The 16,418-nt window shown below is 36.6% G+C and overlaps 1 protein-coding gene across 1 annotated transcript in view; it reads left to right on the top strand.

Annotated features, from left to right (window-relative positions):
- STIL (SCL/TAL1 interrupting locus) overlaps nucleotides 1-14,668 on the top strand; it is a 37,473-nt gene extending 22,805 nt beyond the window's left edge. Inside the window, exons 16-19 of the mRNA XM_012722180.1 lie at nucleotides 1,392-1,623; nucleotides 5,797-6,010; nucleotides 6,968-7,218; nucleotides 13,379-14,668. Of these exons, the coding sequence (XP_012577634.1) occupies nucleotides 1,392-1,623; nucleotides 5,797-6,010; nucleotides 6,968-7,218; nucleotides 13,379-14,168 (1,487 nt within the window). The 3' untranslated portion in view covers nucleotides 14,169-14,668. The remainder of the gene's footprint in view (nucleotides 1-1,391; nucleotides 1,624-5,796; nucleotides 6,011-6,967; nucleotides 7,219-13,378) is intronic.
- Nucleotides 14,669-16,418: the final 1,750 nt, after the last annotated feature.

The following is a 16,418-nucleotide window of genomic DNA, read 5'->3' as shown; positions in this document are numbered from 1 at the left end:
TAAGATTTATTTATGCATACAAGAGCTGGGGTACAGGCCAGAGGTGCAGGGTGTGAGAGGATTCACCAGAGACAGAGTAGGGAGCAAAACAGGCAGATGTAATGAAACACATTACTGAGGGGAGCAGCAGGCAGGATAGGAAAGGTCTGCCACACCATGTGGGTCATCTCTCTGCGGGGTATTGAACACTTGACATGCTGCAGTGGCTACAGATAGCTTCATAGTGCTGTTTTAACTCGTTGTGTCACCAGGGAGGGCCCTGAATATTTTATATTTTATAGATATATTTATTCTTAGGAGTATTAGAAAAATATAATCTGTTAAATCTCTGATTTAACAGAAATAATGAAGCTAGGTAAAACAGCAAGCAAATAATACATGAAAATAATTGTGTAGCTAATCCATAGAATTTAGGAAACGTTTGATTTAGAAATCCTTGTCTAATACTACATTTGCTTTGTGGTTCCCTTTTATAGTCTAATAAATATTGTACAGTCAGAGAACCTGGGGATTTGTATTTTATTTATTTTAAAAGATTTATTTATGCACACAGAACTGGGGTACATGCCAGAGGCATGGAGGGTGAGAGGCAGAGTGGGGAGCAGAACAGGCAGATGAACTGGAAAACACTGCTAAGGGGAGCAGCGGGTAGGTCAGGAGAGGTCTACCAAGCCATGTGGGTCAGCTCCCTTTCCAGGGATCAAATTCATGCTGGATGTGATAGTTCATAGTGCTGTGCTTTAACCTGCTGCACTACCAGGGAGGGCTTGGGATTTGTATTTTATATATTTTTACCTGTTTTTCAGAATAGCAGTTTTAAACACACAGACTCCCAAATTTGTATTCAGAACCTTAATATGTAAATCAGAGAGCCTCACTTCTTTAAGAGACAGAGTTCTCAATGCCCTCCCCCACCCCATTTTATGACTTTTTGCCTTTTACCTCTCCCTGTCATTTTTTTTTTTTTTTTAAAGATTTATTTATTTATTTGTGCATACAGAACTGGGGTACAGGCCAGAGACTCAGGGGCGGTGAGAGGCTTCACCAGAGACAGAGTGGGGAGCAGAACAGGCAGATCTACGAAGTACACTGCTGAGGGAAGCAGCGGGCAGGCCAGGAGAGGTCTGGCTCGCCATGTGGTCTTCTCCGGGGCAGGCGGCAGGCGGGAATCGAACTCATGCGGAAGTGGCTTCAGATTCTCAGTGCTGTGCTTTAACCCGCTGCGCCACCAGGGAGGGCCTCTCCCTGTCATTTTTAAGGAAATATAAACTAAGAGCAGCTCTAAGTAATTGTGTTAAAATAGTATAGCTGGTCTTACTTAACAAAGATTTGGCAAAGAATTATTTTTGTAGTTGAATGTTTGTTTCTCTGTTAAATCATTTAACCTGCAGGTGCTAGCTTGTTTTGGAATGCAGCAGGTGATGATCAAGAGCCTGAACCTCAGCTGAAACAAGATGATACCAAGATTTCCAGTGAGGACATGAATTTTTCTGTTCATATTAATAATGAAGTCACAAGTCTTCCAGGTAGTGCATCTTCATTAAAAGCAGTTGATATTCCCAGTTTTGAAGAGAGCAACATTGCTGTAGAAGAAGAATTTAATCAGCCACTTTCCGTGTCCAAGTAAGGTTTCCTTGATTCAATATCTTCTCTACTTCTTTTTTTCTTTTTAAATTCTAATATTTTTTTGATGTTCTGACTAATGTTATTACAAACAAATGATACAACCACATGAAGGAATGGGGGAGGAAAGAACTTAAATAATTGGTGAGGGAAAATTTTTCATGGGATATTATGAGGCTAAAGATAAAATTGTAAACAAATATACTCCAGTAAATCTTATCTTAAAGTGCTTAATGTACACAGTAGTGTTGTACAAGTATAGTATACATAAAATGAGAATTTTCTAACACCTGGTGAAATAAATTAAAAGGGGGTATGAAGTTGGATACAGAGGACTGATATGATATACAGAGAAGTAAATATAGATGTAGGAGTTAGTATATATATATATATATATATATATATACACACACATACCTCTAGCTGAGAGGCAGGGGCAGAGGCCCAGATGCAAGGAAGCTAAGAGTATACCCAGTACCCAGATCTTGGTTTCTAAATACTGTTCTCTGATACGACTGCTGCTGGTGTCTGTCTAGCTGGGACAGGGAAAATAGAAGATGAACATGGAACATCTTACGCTGCCAGAAAATAAGAACATGCTCTCTGGGCTTTCTCAGGAGAAACATGGCAATCTGAATGAGCTCCCGGTGGGCCAAAACAAACAATTTGAGAAGCAAAATAAATAATGATAGTACTTGAGAAGATATTTGCAGAGCCTCTAAGTATCTCCCACAAAGTATTTAAGTGCAAAGGGAAAAATATAACTTTACAGTGAAGAAAAATGGCAGATATCACCTTACCCCAGTGATCAAGATTAACAAAATAAATGACCCATTGATACGGTGCTTTGAGAAGTTCAGATCACCACTTCTGTGACATTCTTGCAAAAATTCCCAAGTTGATCATGAGGAAGTATCAGACAAATTCACATTAGGTAACAGCCTACCAAATAGCTGACTAGTGCTTGGCAAATGTGTCAAGATCATGAAAGATAAGGAAAAAACTGGTCTGTCATAGATTGGATTAAGGAGATATAACTACAAAGTGGGACATTACTGAAAAAGCTTGTATAAACTGAAAAAACTTGAAAAAACTTGTATAACAAACTGGGATTTGCAGGTTAGTATGTTCTACTGATATTAATTTCCTGGCTTTAATATTTTTATTATGGTTATATAAGGTGTTAACATTAGGAAAAACTGGCCTGAATACTATTTCTTGAACTTTTCTGTTAAAAATTTCAAAGTTAAATGTTTCAAGCAAGATAGAGTTCTATATTAAGTTCCTTTTACTCAAGTAAAAGCAAAGAATTCAGAGATCCTAAAGAAGGAAAAAAGCAAAAATTGACATTGTGTGTGTTTATATACACACATATTAATAAACAATAAAGGCTATAAGTAGAGATTACTGTAATCGCCATTTGTATCTCAGACACAATGACATGTTGGTCTTAAAATAAGGAAGGAGCTCTTTAGGTTACCCTGAAGAGATCCATACCATTCCTTAACAGTGAAACTGAATTTAAAGCAGGAAAAATACAAGCAAATTTATCCTAACCTCAAAAGACCTGCAGGGAAATTACATTGTACAATTTGTTTTAGTGTTTACATTCGGTACATTAAATAGGTAGCAACTATTAAATGGTAGGCCTGTCTGGTAGCCAAGGGGGTAAGGCAAATAACTTTATTAGAAACGGGCAAAAGACATTTTTCTCCAATGATGATAAGACCAACAGGCAAATGAAAAGATGTCCAATTTAATTAATCATGAAAGAAACATAAATGTTAAACAATGAGATGTCACTTCACCCCCATTGGGATGACTACTATTTAAAAAAAAAAACAAACAGAAAATAACAATTGTTGGCAAGGATGTAGTTGAATCAGAACCCTTGTACAGTGTTGGTGGAAGTTTAACATGATGTTACCACCATAAAAAAAACAACAGTATAGGACTTCCAAAAAAAACTTTAATAGCACTACCATATGATTCTGGGTGTATATCCAAAGGACTTGAAAGTGGCCATCCCCACATGCATGTTCACAAGAGCGTTATTTATAATAACCTAACATTAAAGTAACTGAAATTCCTATTGATATATGTGTGGATAAAGTGTAACATATACATACAACAGAATATTATTCAGCCTTAGGAAGAAAATTTGGCCACATGCTACAGTGTGGATAAACTTGGACTTTATGCTAAGTAAAACAAAATACTCATGAAAAGATAACTATAAGATTGCACTTATACAAGTTATTAAAAAAGTCAAATTCATAAAAACAGAAAATTTATCTGAGGCAAATTTCTTAACCACTGGGCTCTGGTTTCCTCATCCATAAAATTGGAAAACCTACCTCTCTGGTTGAGAAAAATGAGATATGGTTAAAGGAGATATAAAGGACCTTGCTGAGTCTCTGGTGTACATGGGGAGTGATCCATAGTTGTTAGTTCTTTCCTGCTGCTTTCTCCTTGTCCCCCAAACATCAGATTGAACCTTTATCATCAAGCAACCTAGTGAATTCCACTTAGTGAAAACACCAAAACACAAATGTAGAGGCAGACATGTAGCTGTTAGATATTTTATAGCTTTGGTGAAATTACTTGTACCAAGGAGGAATTTTTATTATACAAATGATTATAAATTTTAAGAGTCTGTGTCAGTTACTATATTTGCATTATTCCACCTTTAATTTAGGTAACGATAATAGTCTTTACATAAGGCACTATTCTAAGTGCTTTTCATATATAAGTCTTCACAACTATCCTGTGAGCTAGGTACTTCAATTATCTCTACACGTGAGAAAACTGAGTCAGCCAGAAATTATGAGACCTGCTCATGTCGGACACATTGCTAAAATTCAATCCAGACAGTCTGGCATTAGAGCCCGTCCTGTAATCTGCCATGCTGCATTTTTAGGATCTTAAAAATATCTGTCTTGGTATCTAAGCAAGCAGAATCAAAAGCTTAAAAAGAAGAAAAGAGCCAAGACATTAAAGATTTCAAATGTTAAAAGATTTAAGTTTAAAACAAAAATTTAAATATTGACTCTAATGTGGAATGTTATTACTAGGTATATTGAAACATGATTTCTAGAGAAAAATAAGGATTGTTTCATAGGAAGTCTCTATAAATACCACATATCATTATAATCACAAAAAGCAACCAGTTGCCAATCATGCTGTAAGGCAAGTAAATTTATCCTTCACAGGCTGTTGAGAGAGTACAGCCTTGGTGCCATGTGTGAGTACTTAGCAGTGGGAACCACAGCACGAGCCAGACCAGGTGTCCGCAAAGAATCCTAGAGAAGCACCAGAACTACCGAGGGCAATGCTAGAGATAGTCTTTTATCCAAATCAGTGTATTATGATGAACAAAGATTAGCATTACATCTAATTATGTGTTAGAATCAATAAAGCTGATTAATTGCCCTGAAAAAGCAATTAACTGTATTCTGTTGGTTAACTCAGATCTGCTTCTGAAGTTGAGAGATTTTCGAAGATTGACTTAAAAACTATTTCAGGAAAAATCCCTTAACTCTGGAAATACAGAAGTCAAAGATAAACCACAGTTTATTCCTCTGTGTTCTAAATATGTTTAATTATTCCTAATAAAGCATGGACTTATCTTGAGGCTCACCCAAATTGTTCCTCCAATCAGTGCCCATTTATGAAGTTGCTACACTTAACATGTTACTACCTGCAACTCTTCTCCAGATATTCATATGACTAAATCTTTTGGGTTTAGTTCTGGAACAGTAGTTACCAGAATATTTGCTGGATTTGTTTCCAGTTTGTAGAGGATCTACATTACTTTGGAATGGCCTCCCTGATGTCCGTGGGTCACCTTCTTGGCCGGTGTTTGAACTTGTGCTTCAGTGGCTGCTATAGCTTCATAGTGTTGTGCTTTAACCCATTATGCCACCAGGGTGCGTCCTTGTTAATAACAAAAATTTTCAAGCAGAAGCGAGAATAGTTTAGCAGACCACTATATATATAGTCAGTTTTAAAAATTATGTACACGTAGTCCATCTTATTGTAATTACATCCCTAGCCATTTCAGCTTCCACCAGGTTATTTTGCTAAGATATCATATATAAATATACAGGTGGATGTTACTGCACTTCAAATACATGTTAATACCTTGGTAACTAACACATACATTCCTTTCAGCAGCTCTTCTCCACTTGAAAGAAAAGAGCCTGATGTGCCTGTGTTCTTTCCGAATTCCCTGCTGGCAGAGAATGCAAGCATGTGTTTGCAGTGTGGACCAACAGAGGGCGCCAGTAACAACTCTGTAGCATCAGGGGAACCAAAAATTGAGCCAGTTATACAATCTTTGCCTCATCAACCATCAGATAATCAGAAAATATATCAAGATTTATTGGTAAGAAAATGTGAAGCATTTAAAGTTTTGTGAGATAATTATTTAGTATAGGGCATATCATTAAAATCTTTCTTAGCCTCAAATAGTGAGTACTTCGATAATAAAAGGATTTTTTTTTTAGATTTAAAGATACATATCATTTGTTTCATAAGACACGATAACCTAACTCAGCAGTTTTCTGTAAAATGCCAGACATCAGGTAGTTAGGTAACAGAACAAAAGCCCAATTTTAAAATATGTGTTGATATTGTACCAAATTAAAACTAAAGTTAGTCCAGAGAGAGTAAGCAAGATTTTACGGGGAGTTTGAAAATTCGAAAGTAGTGGAATATTATAATATTTACTGATTTCTGTTCAAATAAACAGGTTTTTATTGAATATACTTAGCTTACTCTAACAAAGAAAACTGAGTAAGGAAAGGAGAAAATGAAAAGATGCATATGGCAGTCTCTGCCTTGAGAGCCTGGGAGCTGCGTGGACCTAGTGACAGAGGAGATTCTGACTGGAGGGAAATAGCTTTTATGTCAGGAAGGCAGAATTAGGGTCACAGGGCATTCCCATTCCAACTACATAAATAAAGGAGTCAAATTCAAATAAAGTTCTATTTTGTGAATGAAACAACCATTTTAAAAATGGGGATTGTAAGAATATTTGAGATATTCTCAAGTATTTAAGTAAGAATACTTGAAAATATTCAGTATGATTTTAACTGTTGGCTTTAAAATGAAAGTTCTGAACAAAACAGTTTTGGATTCTCTAGAGTCTGGTGAAATAATTCATTAGGAAGGGTTCTTTTATAAAAATGCCATAATACTTGCAAATATATTTGTACTCTGTAGAGTAACATTCTAGGATGTTATTTTACATTTCCCTTGCTTTACTATTGCTATTATTTATACTTTTGTTTCCTAAGATTAAGAGTGATTTTTTAAAATCTGACCTTTTTCTTTTCATCAGGGTCAAGTGAATCACCTGTTAAATAACTCCTCCAAAAAAACTGAGCAACCATCTACTAAAGCAGTAATTATAAGCCATGAATGTACCAGAACTCAAAATGTCTACCATGCAAAGAAAAAAAAACATGATTCAGGCTTAGTGGACAAAGATTGTGTTCTTAATGCAACCCTTAAGCAACTACGAAACCTTGGAGTAAAAATTGATTCCCCCACTAAAGTGAAGAAAAATGCACATAAAGCAGATCATGCCAGGTAACTTCAAAATTTGTTTTAATAAATTTTAGATCTATTGCAGCAGTCTTTTTTGATATTACTGCCTTTAGACTTTAGTTTTAGGTAATGTTTGTCTTCATTAGGAACCACTGTATTTTAATGTCTTAGTATGAAATATTGCAGTTAATATCTTCAGTAATGAACTTGATTCATGTTTTGAATGCTTAGAATAAAATGCAAAGTAAAGCTTTTTTGATACTAGTGAAATTGTTTTAATCAAAATTATTCTGCTCAGACCTTAATAATTTATATTATTTATTAATTTATGCTCAGGGTTAGAATTTTAGAAAATGAAGATGTTTTTGGACTGATAACACCCAAAGAAATAAATTTTTTAGGAAACACAGTTTTACTGTCTGTATAATTTGGGCTTCTAAAAAACATGCTAGCATTTATGAAATGGGATTTTTCATTTACTATTATAGACTATTTTCTTAGAATGTTAGGCTGGCAGAAATTTTACAATAACATAGCTATATTTTTATATGAAGAAAACTTTTGAAAGTTTTATAACCTGGTATAAATTACATAAAATATTATAGAGCTCTAGAATTAGAATTAGATATTTCTTTTGTTCCCATTATCAAAGTAATATAAGCTTATTTTCAAAACTTCAGAAAATTTAGAAAAGTTGACCAAAAAATATGTTTGTACCAATCAAACCCACTAAATTTTGCTTTTCCTTTTGTTTTTTCTAAAGTATTAGTAGGAACCATTCATTGAATACTCAGAATGTGTCAGAAATTGTGCTAGAATTTTATGCAGTATTTTATTTAATTCTTGTGACTATGGTGTGTAGAAACTGTTTTTATTCCTGTTTTATGAATGAAGAAATTAAGTATCAGTGTGTTCAAGGCCACACACCTATGATTTTTAAACCTACTTTTTCTACTCCAAGGTCCATAGCTTTGGAATTTTTTTGTTGTTTGTATGTGTGTTTCACTGTTTTGTTCATCTGTTTAATTTTTTTCAGTGAGGTCTGATTATGGTTTATATTTTGCTGCTTTCTGTTGTATGTTTTGAACATGTTATATATGCCTTTCCCCCACCTCTGTCTGTAGAGGTTTTTTTGTTGTTGCTGTTGTTTTTAGGTTTTACATTGGGAAATAGGCATGTTTTTATAAGAATCATCTTTACTGGGAATATAATAACTGATGAAGCAGGACAGAATGGAAAGGATTTGTCTAGGTGGTTGCATTTTCTTGCTGGTTTTTTTTTTTTTTAAAGATTTGTTTATTTATGCATACAGAACTGGGGTACAGGCCAGAGATGCGGGGGCAGTGAGAGACTTCACCAGAGACAGAGTGGGGAGCATAACAGGAAGATCAATGAAGTACACTGCTGAGGGGAACAGCGGGCCGGTCAGGAGAGGTCTGCCATGCCATGTTCACCTCCAGGGCGGGGATTGAACTCATGCTGAAGTGGTTTTAGCTTCTTATTGCTGTGCTTTAACCCACTGGCACCACCAGTGAGCCCCTTTTCTTGCTGTTTTAAATATTGTTATGATGAACTTTTTTGCAGAACTGTAATTTTTAGTTTCAGGATTATTTCCTTAGAATAGAGTCTCAGAAATAGAGAAACTAAGTCAAAATGGGAAGAAAATTATAACGTTGCTACACTGCTTTCTGAAAGTTAAACTTCTCACTTCTACTGGATATATCTTTCACTATTTCAACAGCACTTTCATTCATTTTATTTAAATACATATGTATTGAACAACTACTCTGAACCAGCTATGAATACTGTCTTGGTATGCAACATAACCTGTTAAAAACATCTTTGCGGGCTCTTCCTGGTGGCGCAACAAGTTAAAACACCACATTATGAAGTTCTCAGAAGGCACTGCAGCACGAGTTTGATCCCCAGCCAGAGAGCTGACCCACATGGCATGGCAGAACTCTTCTGCCCAGCCTGCTGCTCCCCTCAGCAGTGTACTTTGTCAGTCTGCCTGTTGTACTCCCCACTCTGTCTCTGGTGAATCCTCTCACCCACCACACCTCTGGCCTGTACCCCAGTTCTGTAAGCATAAATCAGTAAATCTTTAAAAAAAAACTTTGCTTTCACAGAGTTTATAATTCAGTGGAGACATAAAGATCATTTATTTTTGTCAATTACAGTATATTCTTATACACCCTAAGACATGTATTGTGATGTATACATTAAGTGTAACTTAACAACACCAAAGCAAATAAACAGCAATTAATTAAATGATGCAGACAAACCCTCAAAAACAAAAATTGCCTTCTTAATGGGAAATTCCCTATATACGTTATTTACTAAGTAAGGAATAGATTTCAATATCCTTTATATAAATTGTGTATTAAAAAAAAGAAAAGGAAGGATATAATATGCTATAGAAGCCCATGATGAGGTATATAGCATCAGCAGTATTTTTAGTCTGTATTGTAATTACACTTTGTTAAAATTATCCTTTTAATGAACTGTGCTAGTTTAGATTTTTAAAAAATCTCAAATTGTTTATCATTTCTATTTTACTATTAGTTGGCACTGTGTGTTATTGTGATTAAAACTGTACTTGAAATTGTTGGATCGCTAACACATAAAAGTCGAATTTTGGCAGTAACCTTAACATCTTAAGCTTGGAGTACCCTTTCAGCCTGTCTGATCAGTTCACATCGCTGCATGGTGTGCTGTAAAGTCTTACCAAGCCCAGCGCAGCCACTGTTACAGTCGGAGGCTCTTTGCTGCTACTTTATCTGGGGTATTATTCCCTTTCACCAGTATCTTGCCAGAATCCTTCTTAACCTTCGAAACTGAACTTGAATGTCACTTTCTTGTCAAGATTTCCTGTACCCCGCACCAGAATATTGATACTTTGTATCAGAATGCCTTATTCCCAGTTATAGTATGTTCTTGTGGTAATCTTTCCAGAAAGACTTGAGTTTTATATGTCTCTGAATTCTTGTCTCTTGTCTCTTGATTGCACTTCATGCAGTTCAGGGAATCAGTTCCTGAACGGAGCAAATCCTACCTACTCAGGTGATCACTGACACTTAAAATAAATGCTTTATTTTTAGTACCTCTGTCTTATTGATAGTATTTACTCTTATCTTCTAATACACATGGGTATAAATGTAACTGAAATGCTAAAAGTTTGTAAAGCAGTTGCTCAGAATTTTAGACATGTTTTTCTGTAGATACAGTGTAGTGGATTGTAGCTTAGTTTTCTGAGGACCCTTATAACTCTTGTGGTCCCTCTAGTTCTTGTAAACCAGCTGTCCTTTGCCGTTGTGTCCCTGCAAAATATTTTGTGTTCTAGTTCTGGACTCTAGGAGTAGATCCTCCCACCAGGAGTTGAACGAATAGGAAGAAAATTTCCTTTCTGATTTCCTATTGCAGAATACTACAGAGATTAAGATGGCCTAAGGGCAATAAAGCAAGAAAAGGAAGGTCCCAGACACACCTAGAGACTTCAGGGGAAACAGTGATTGTGAGTTTATGGTCTGGCAGCAGCCTCCATAGGCATATTCTCAACAGGAGTGATCTTTTGGTTTCCAAACAGCTCATAGGCAGGCTTACCAGTTACTTCCTTGCTCTCTAATTATAGTAGATAAGTAGCAGATAACTAATGGAATTTGAGATAAATCAGGGTTGGTTTTCATCTTTAAGTAAATGGGAATAATTTTTCCCCAAAGATGTTTATCTATTTATGCATAAAGAGTTGGGGTATAGGCCAGAGGTGCAGGGGGTCACAACTCACTAGAGACAGTGGGGAGCAGAACAGGCAGATTGACCTAAGTGCACTGCTGAAGGGAGCGATGGATGGGTCAGAAGAGGTCTGCTGCACCACGGGGGTCGCCTCCCTAACTGGAGATCAAACTCATGCTGCAGTGGCCGTGGACAGCCTCATGGTGCTGCACTTCAACCCGTTGTGCCACCAGGGAGGGCCCAAATTGGAATAATTTTTGAGCTTTCCTTAGTTGCCAGCATATGACTCCTACCCTTGTAACTGGGTGCTCCCATCCTCTCAGGATTACCCAGCAAATGAGAGTCTAGTGGAGTTTATAGTGCTCATGGCTTTTAGGATTTGGTTAGTGAAATGGCCTCCTTTTGTTTTTCATCTTAGTGTCATGGCGTTTATATACATCTATTCTGAGTATTGATTTGTTTTCAATGCTATTTCCCCCATCCCTCAAATTAAAACCAGCTATGTAAGACAATGCAGCTTGAAGAACCTTCTCAACATATTGACTACTTCATGGATTTATAGAGATCCTGGGCCCTCCCTGTGGTGCAACGGGTTAGGACTCAGCACTGCAAGCTAGTTATGGGAGTTTGATCCATGGCGCAGCAGACCTCTACTGTCTTGCTGGCTGCTCCTCTCAGCATTGCACTTCGTCGATCTGCCTGTTCTGCTCCCTACTCTGTCTCTGGTGAAGCCTCTCACCACTCCTTCACCTCTGGTTTGTACCCCAGATCTGTATGCATAAATACATTTTTTTAAAAAGAATTAAATAAAAAAAGAGAGCTCCTTTGATCATTATGTAAAAGAAAACTTAATTCTAATTAGGTCTATTTTCTAAATATTTATCATTTTGAATTAGAAACTAATTAGCTTTTTCAAATTATCTACACTAATATTTTCTACAACTATTATATTTGTATTTTTAATCTGTTCAGGTTTTCTGATTTGATTGTAAATTGCTTATAATTTTGAGGAATGGGCAACTGAAGTAAAAAAAAAAAGACTACATTCAAAAGATAGAGTCAGTGCCAATGTATAATAAGAGAATAACGTCAACACATTAAGATAAACGGGTGGTACCTCTTCCATCATATCATGGTAGTCTGCAAAACATTACATGCATGAGGAAGGTTGAGGAGGAACTGCAAGGGCTGCTTAGAGATCTCCATTGCAGAGTGTGCTATTCCACTGTTCGGTGATGATACCGCTGGTTTCAGGGGCATTATGGTTGGAAATAGCTGCTGACAATTTAAGTTGCTTATGACAATGAAAATATTTGACAGGTATTTGGATTTTGTGTGTGGGTAGCACTGCAAGAGGTGGCTGGCACATGTAAGATGGCCAGATTTCTTCTTTTGATGTTGTGCCAAGTCATAGTATGCTGTTTACTAGACTAGTGTTTACCGTAACAGATAGTACACAAAGCACTCATTTTTAGGGAGCAGAAAAAATCTTAGCAGCAAAATGCTTTATACAGTATAATGAAACAGTATTTACAGAGCCACTTCATCTCAACTTGCCCATACTAGCTGTTTTTTCAACTATATTAGTAAAGGTAATAATAGTACCTACTTCTTTTATTCACTCAGTAAATATTTACTGAGTGCCTACTATGTGCAAGGTATTTCCACAGGCACCAAGGGAGTGAAAAAGACAAAATCCTCCCCTCATGGATGATCATGAGGAGCTAGATAGAAATGTGAGTTACATATGCAGATACTTGTAAGTACTTAGATGAAAACAGGGCAAGTGTGAGATGTTGGAATACGGAGCATGTTCCAGCTATTTGAAGGGAGCCTATCCTGAAAATCCTCTATGGGGATTAATAAGATAACAATGCTTAGCATAGTATCTGGCACATAGTAAGGCATCAGTAAAAATAAGTAGCTGTTAACTATGTATTTGATATAAAGTCTATTAATGTTAATGAGTTAATGTCAACGAAAGGAATTCAAGATTATATATTAGCAAATGAAAGAAAATTAATTAATGTATAATAACACAGTCTCTGTATATCCAGAGACCTGTTAATGTTTTTCATTCGTTATGGGTGGGATCTCTTCAATTATGAACAATTTAACATTCTGAGATACTCACCAAAGCTTGTAATGTTATATTATCAGGTATTTTCTGTTTGATTTTATGTTTAACTTTACCATTATTGAGTGGTGTGTACATTTTGGGGCCTTGTATTTGGTCTTAAAACCATGACTAATGTATAAATTCAGAAAAACTAATGTGTGTTCCTCTTTTGGTCTGTGAATCATATATTATCTTCTTGAATATATCTGAACCATCAAACTCTGATGAAAAGCACCCTGAAGGCCAAAGCGGAAGGCTTTTTGATCCTTGCACGAAATGGAACACACTGAGAATAACACTGTTTAGTTTCCAAACGAGACCAGTGACAGCCTGCTCTTTTGTGTCTTTCAGTGTATTGGCCTGCATCAGTCCTGAAGCAGTGATCTCTGGATTAAACTACATGTCATTTGCTAATGTTGGCGTGAGTGGCTTAAGCCCCAATGGTGTGGATTTGAGCATGGAAGCAAATGCGATAGCTCTGAAATATTTAAATGAAAATCAGCTGTCACAGCTGTCTCTGTCTAGGTCAAACCAAAATAACTGCGACTCATCTTTTAGCCTTTTTCATATTAATACAGACAGAAGCACAGTGGGGCTTAGTTTAATTTCACCAAACAACATGTCATTTGCAACCAAAAAATACATGAAGCGATATGGACTCATACAAAGCAGTGACAATAGTGAAGATGAAGAGGAGCCCCCAGACAATATGGAGAGCAAGAGTGAACATTTATTGAATCAGAACCTTACATCCATACCTGAACAACTTGGTCGTCAGAAAGAGCCTTCACGGAATGCCTGTGAAATAATTAGTTGCTATAACTGTGACTCCATGGGAACCTACACAGACATGCCAGTATTGAGAAATATTACAAATGAAGTTGTTCAGCCAAAAGCAATACAGCAGTTGGATGGAAACCCATCTTTCTTATTAAAGAACCTGAAACCAGGCCCTGCCGTAAATCTCCACACTGGAAAAGCAGAGTTTACCCCGCATCCTGAGAAAGAAAATGAGAGGGACATTCCTGTTTTCCCTGAAAGTTTGAGGCCTTCTGAAAGTTTAAAGCAAATGAATAGTATGAACTCAGTAGGCACTTTCCTAGATATAAAGCATCTCAGACAGTTGCCAAAATTATTTTAAATCTTTATTTAGCTCCCTGCCCTCCTGGTAGGAGGAGGGAAGGTCTCACGAAGATATTTGGGTAGTTTTGGGATTCCTAGTCATTCTAGGGGTCACCAATTTTGGCAAAAGCTGATTGCAATGACCTTAACAAGTGACCTGATGAGAAGTTTGGCCAGGGGGAGGGCTAAGTCCTCTCTGTTCAGTGTCACTGAAACGTTTTTTTAAAAACCAGTCCTGAGATCACTTATTTCAACAAATTCAGGTAAACTCTGATTCTGGACTATTTTATACTGTGCATTTGAAAAGTAAGCCTTTTTTCCCTAGTGTTTTGTGTCTGTGCATCTATTAAAAGAATGGGAAATAACATTATCATGACCCTGACTAAATTAGCTGAGTCAACCCTTATTGAACTTAAGGGGCAAGTTTTACTTTAAAAATAAAATCTTATGCAAATAGTGTATATGTCCTTTTAATTAAGATGCATATTTACATTCTGGTGGGTTTGATGTTTATACAATCTTTTCAACATACAGCACTAGCTATCACAGAATAAGAAAATTATTGGATACGTGTGTGTTTTATAAACTTTGTGAGTTTTTCAAATGTTTTAATTTTTTAATAGAACTTAAATAAAAATGTGTATATTGTCTGATTTCTTTTGTCCTCAGCAATAGCATATCATTCTCCACTTAAAAACGCTAAACTTCTAGGTTCCTAAAATGTTACAAACTTAGAGTTGAAGTGTACCCTTTACCCAGGAACCCAGTGTCTTGCATAACCACAGGAAATGATCACAGCCACGAAATTGATATTGGGTATAATATTAGTAACTAGACCACAGACCTTCCAGGTTTCACAAGTTTCTATACACTCTCATTTTACTTTTTGGCATACAGCACTATGACAGTATTGTCACATGTAGATTTGTATAGTCACCACTACAGTCAGCAAAGTGAACTGTTCCCCTTTTCAAACAACCCTCAGACACCAACCCCCGACAACCAATGATCTGTTTGTCGCTAGAATTCTGACATTTTGAGATGTTAATGTAAATGGAAACACAGAAAATAACGTCCTGAAATTGATTTTCACTTAGCATAATGTCCTTGAGTTCCATCTAAGTTATCAAGTATGTCAGTAGTTGCTCCCTTTATATCCCCCCTTGTTAGGAGTTAAATTTTAAATTGTTATTTCTGATGACTAATGAAAAAAGTCATCATTCCCTTGAGAGAGAAAGTTGTGCTGCTGAAGTTAAGATGATGCCATTGCCTTATTTCAAAGTTGGATATGTAAACTGGAAAAGAAAAACTTGAACCTCTTAACAGTCCAACCCAGCAGGGGTCTTCTGAGGTATCAACGATGAAACAACATCCCAGGTGAAGCAACATGGTGACTGAGCTGTTCCCTGGGGTCTGTGGCATTGCTCTTCAGTCTAAGTTAAGGCAAGTGGCTGTGATGCTTCCATAGGTCTCATTTTGGACTTGAGTTTTTTGAATAGATATAACAAGAACTGCTTGCAGATTTCATTGCTGTAAACTTCTAAGTAACAGAATTATTGACACCACTTTAAGTGAGCTCTTCAACTTTAGCCCTTGGTTCTTCACCCGAGCATTAAACATAGGTACAATTTATATTGCTTGTTGAAAAACCAGAGGATGTTAGTGCATTAACTGACAGACTCATTAATTAGACTGTTATCATGAGAATCCTGTAATTTACGCACCAAACAAGAACCTCTCTATCTCAACAATAAAAACAGAACCTGAGGCTTTTTAAGCAAAATCTAATTCCATCACTTCTGCTGTCTAAGACTGAAATTAGACTGCAGATTAATTCCACAGAACCTGCCTCTCCTGAATACAGGTCCAAAGAAAAAACTCACTGAAGCCCACTCTGAAAAATTTCTCTAATAAGAGTATTTCACTGTGGTGGTAAGTTATTTGTTGTTTGTGCTATAGTAGGGTTTAGTCATCTTGGGAAAATTGGATAAAAATACTTTGGAAATGATTGCCTCTCGAGTGACATTTTCTCAGAATTTCTTTTATTCAATCCCATAGCATACTGTTTACGGATACATGGGTGGTACTTCTCAAGTGGACTAAGAAAATGACAGAGCTCCTGTTACCCAGTTTCTGAGACAAAGACCCTTTCGTTCCATTCCGGGCAATTGACCCTATTCCCCACTGTCATCAAATATCTTCATTCAACCGCTGAGCCCTTCCCTGGCTGGGTTGTGCTCACTTGTCCTTCGCCTGCCTTGTGCTCTGC

This window comes from Condylura cristata, unplaced genomic scaffold (genome assembly GCF_000260355.1).
Source record: "Condylura cristata isolate star-nosed mole 26May11 unplaced genomic scaffold, ConCri1.0 scaffold00008, whole genome shotgun sequence".
Taxonomy (NCBI): domain Eukaryota; kingdom Metazoa; phylum Chordata; class Mammalia; order Eulipotyphla; family Talpidae; genus Condylura; species Condylura cristata.
This window is presented reverse-complemented; position numbering and strand designations above follow the sequence as displayed.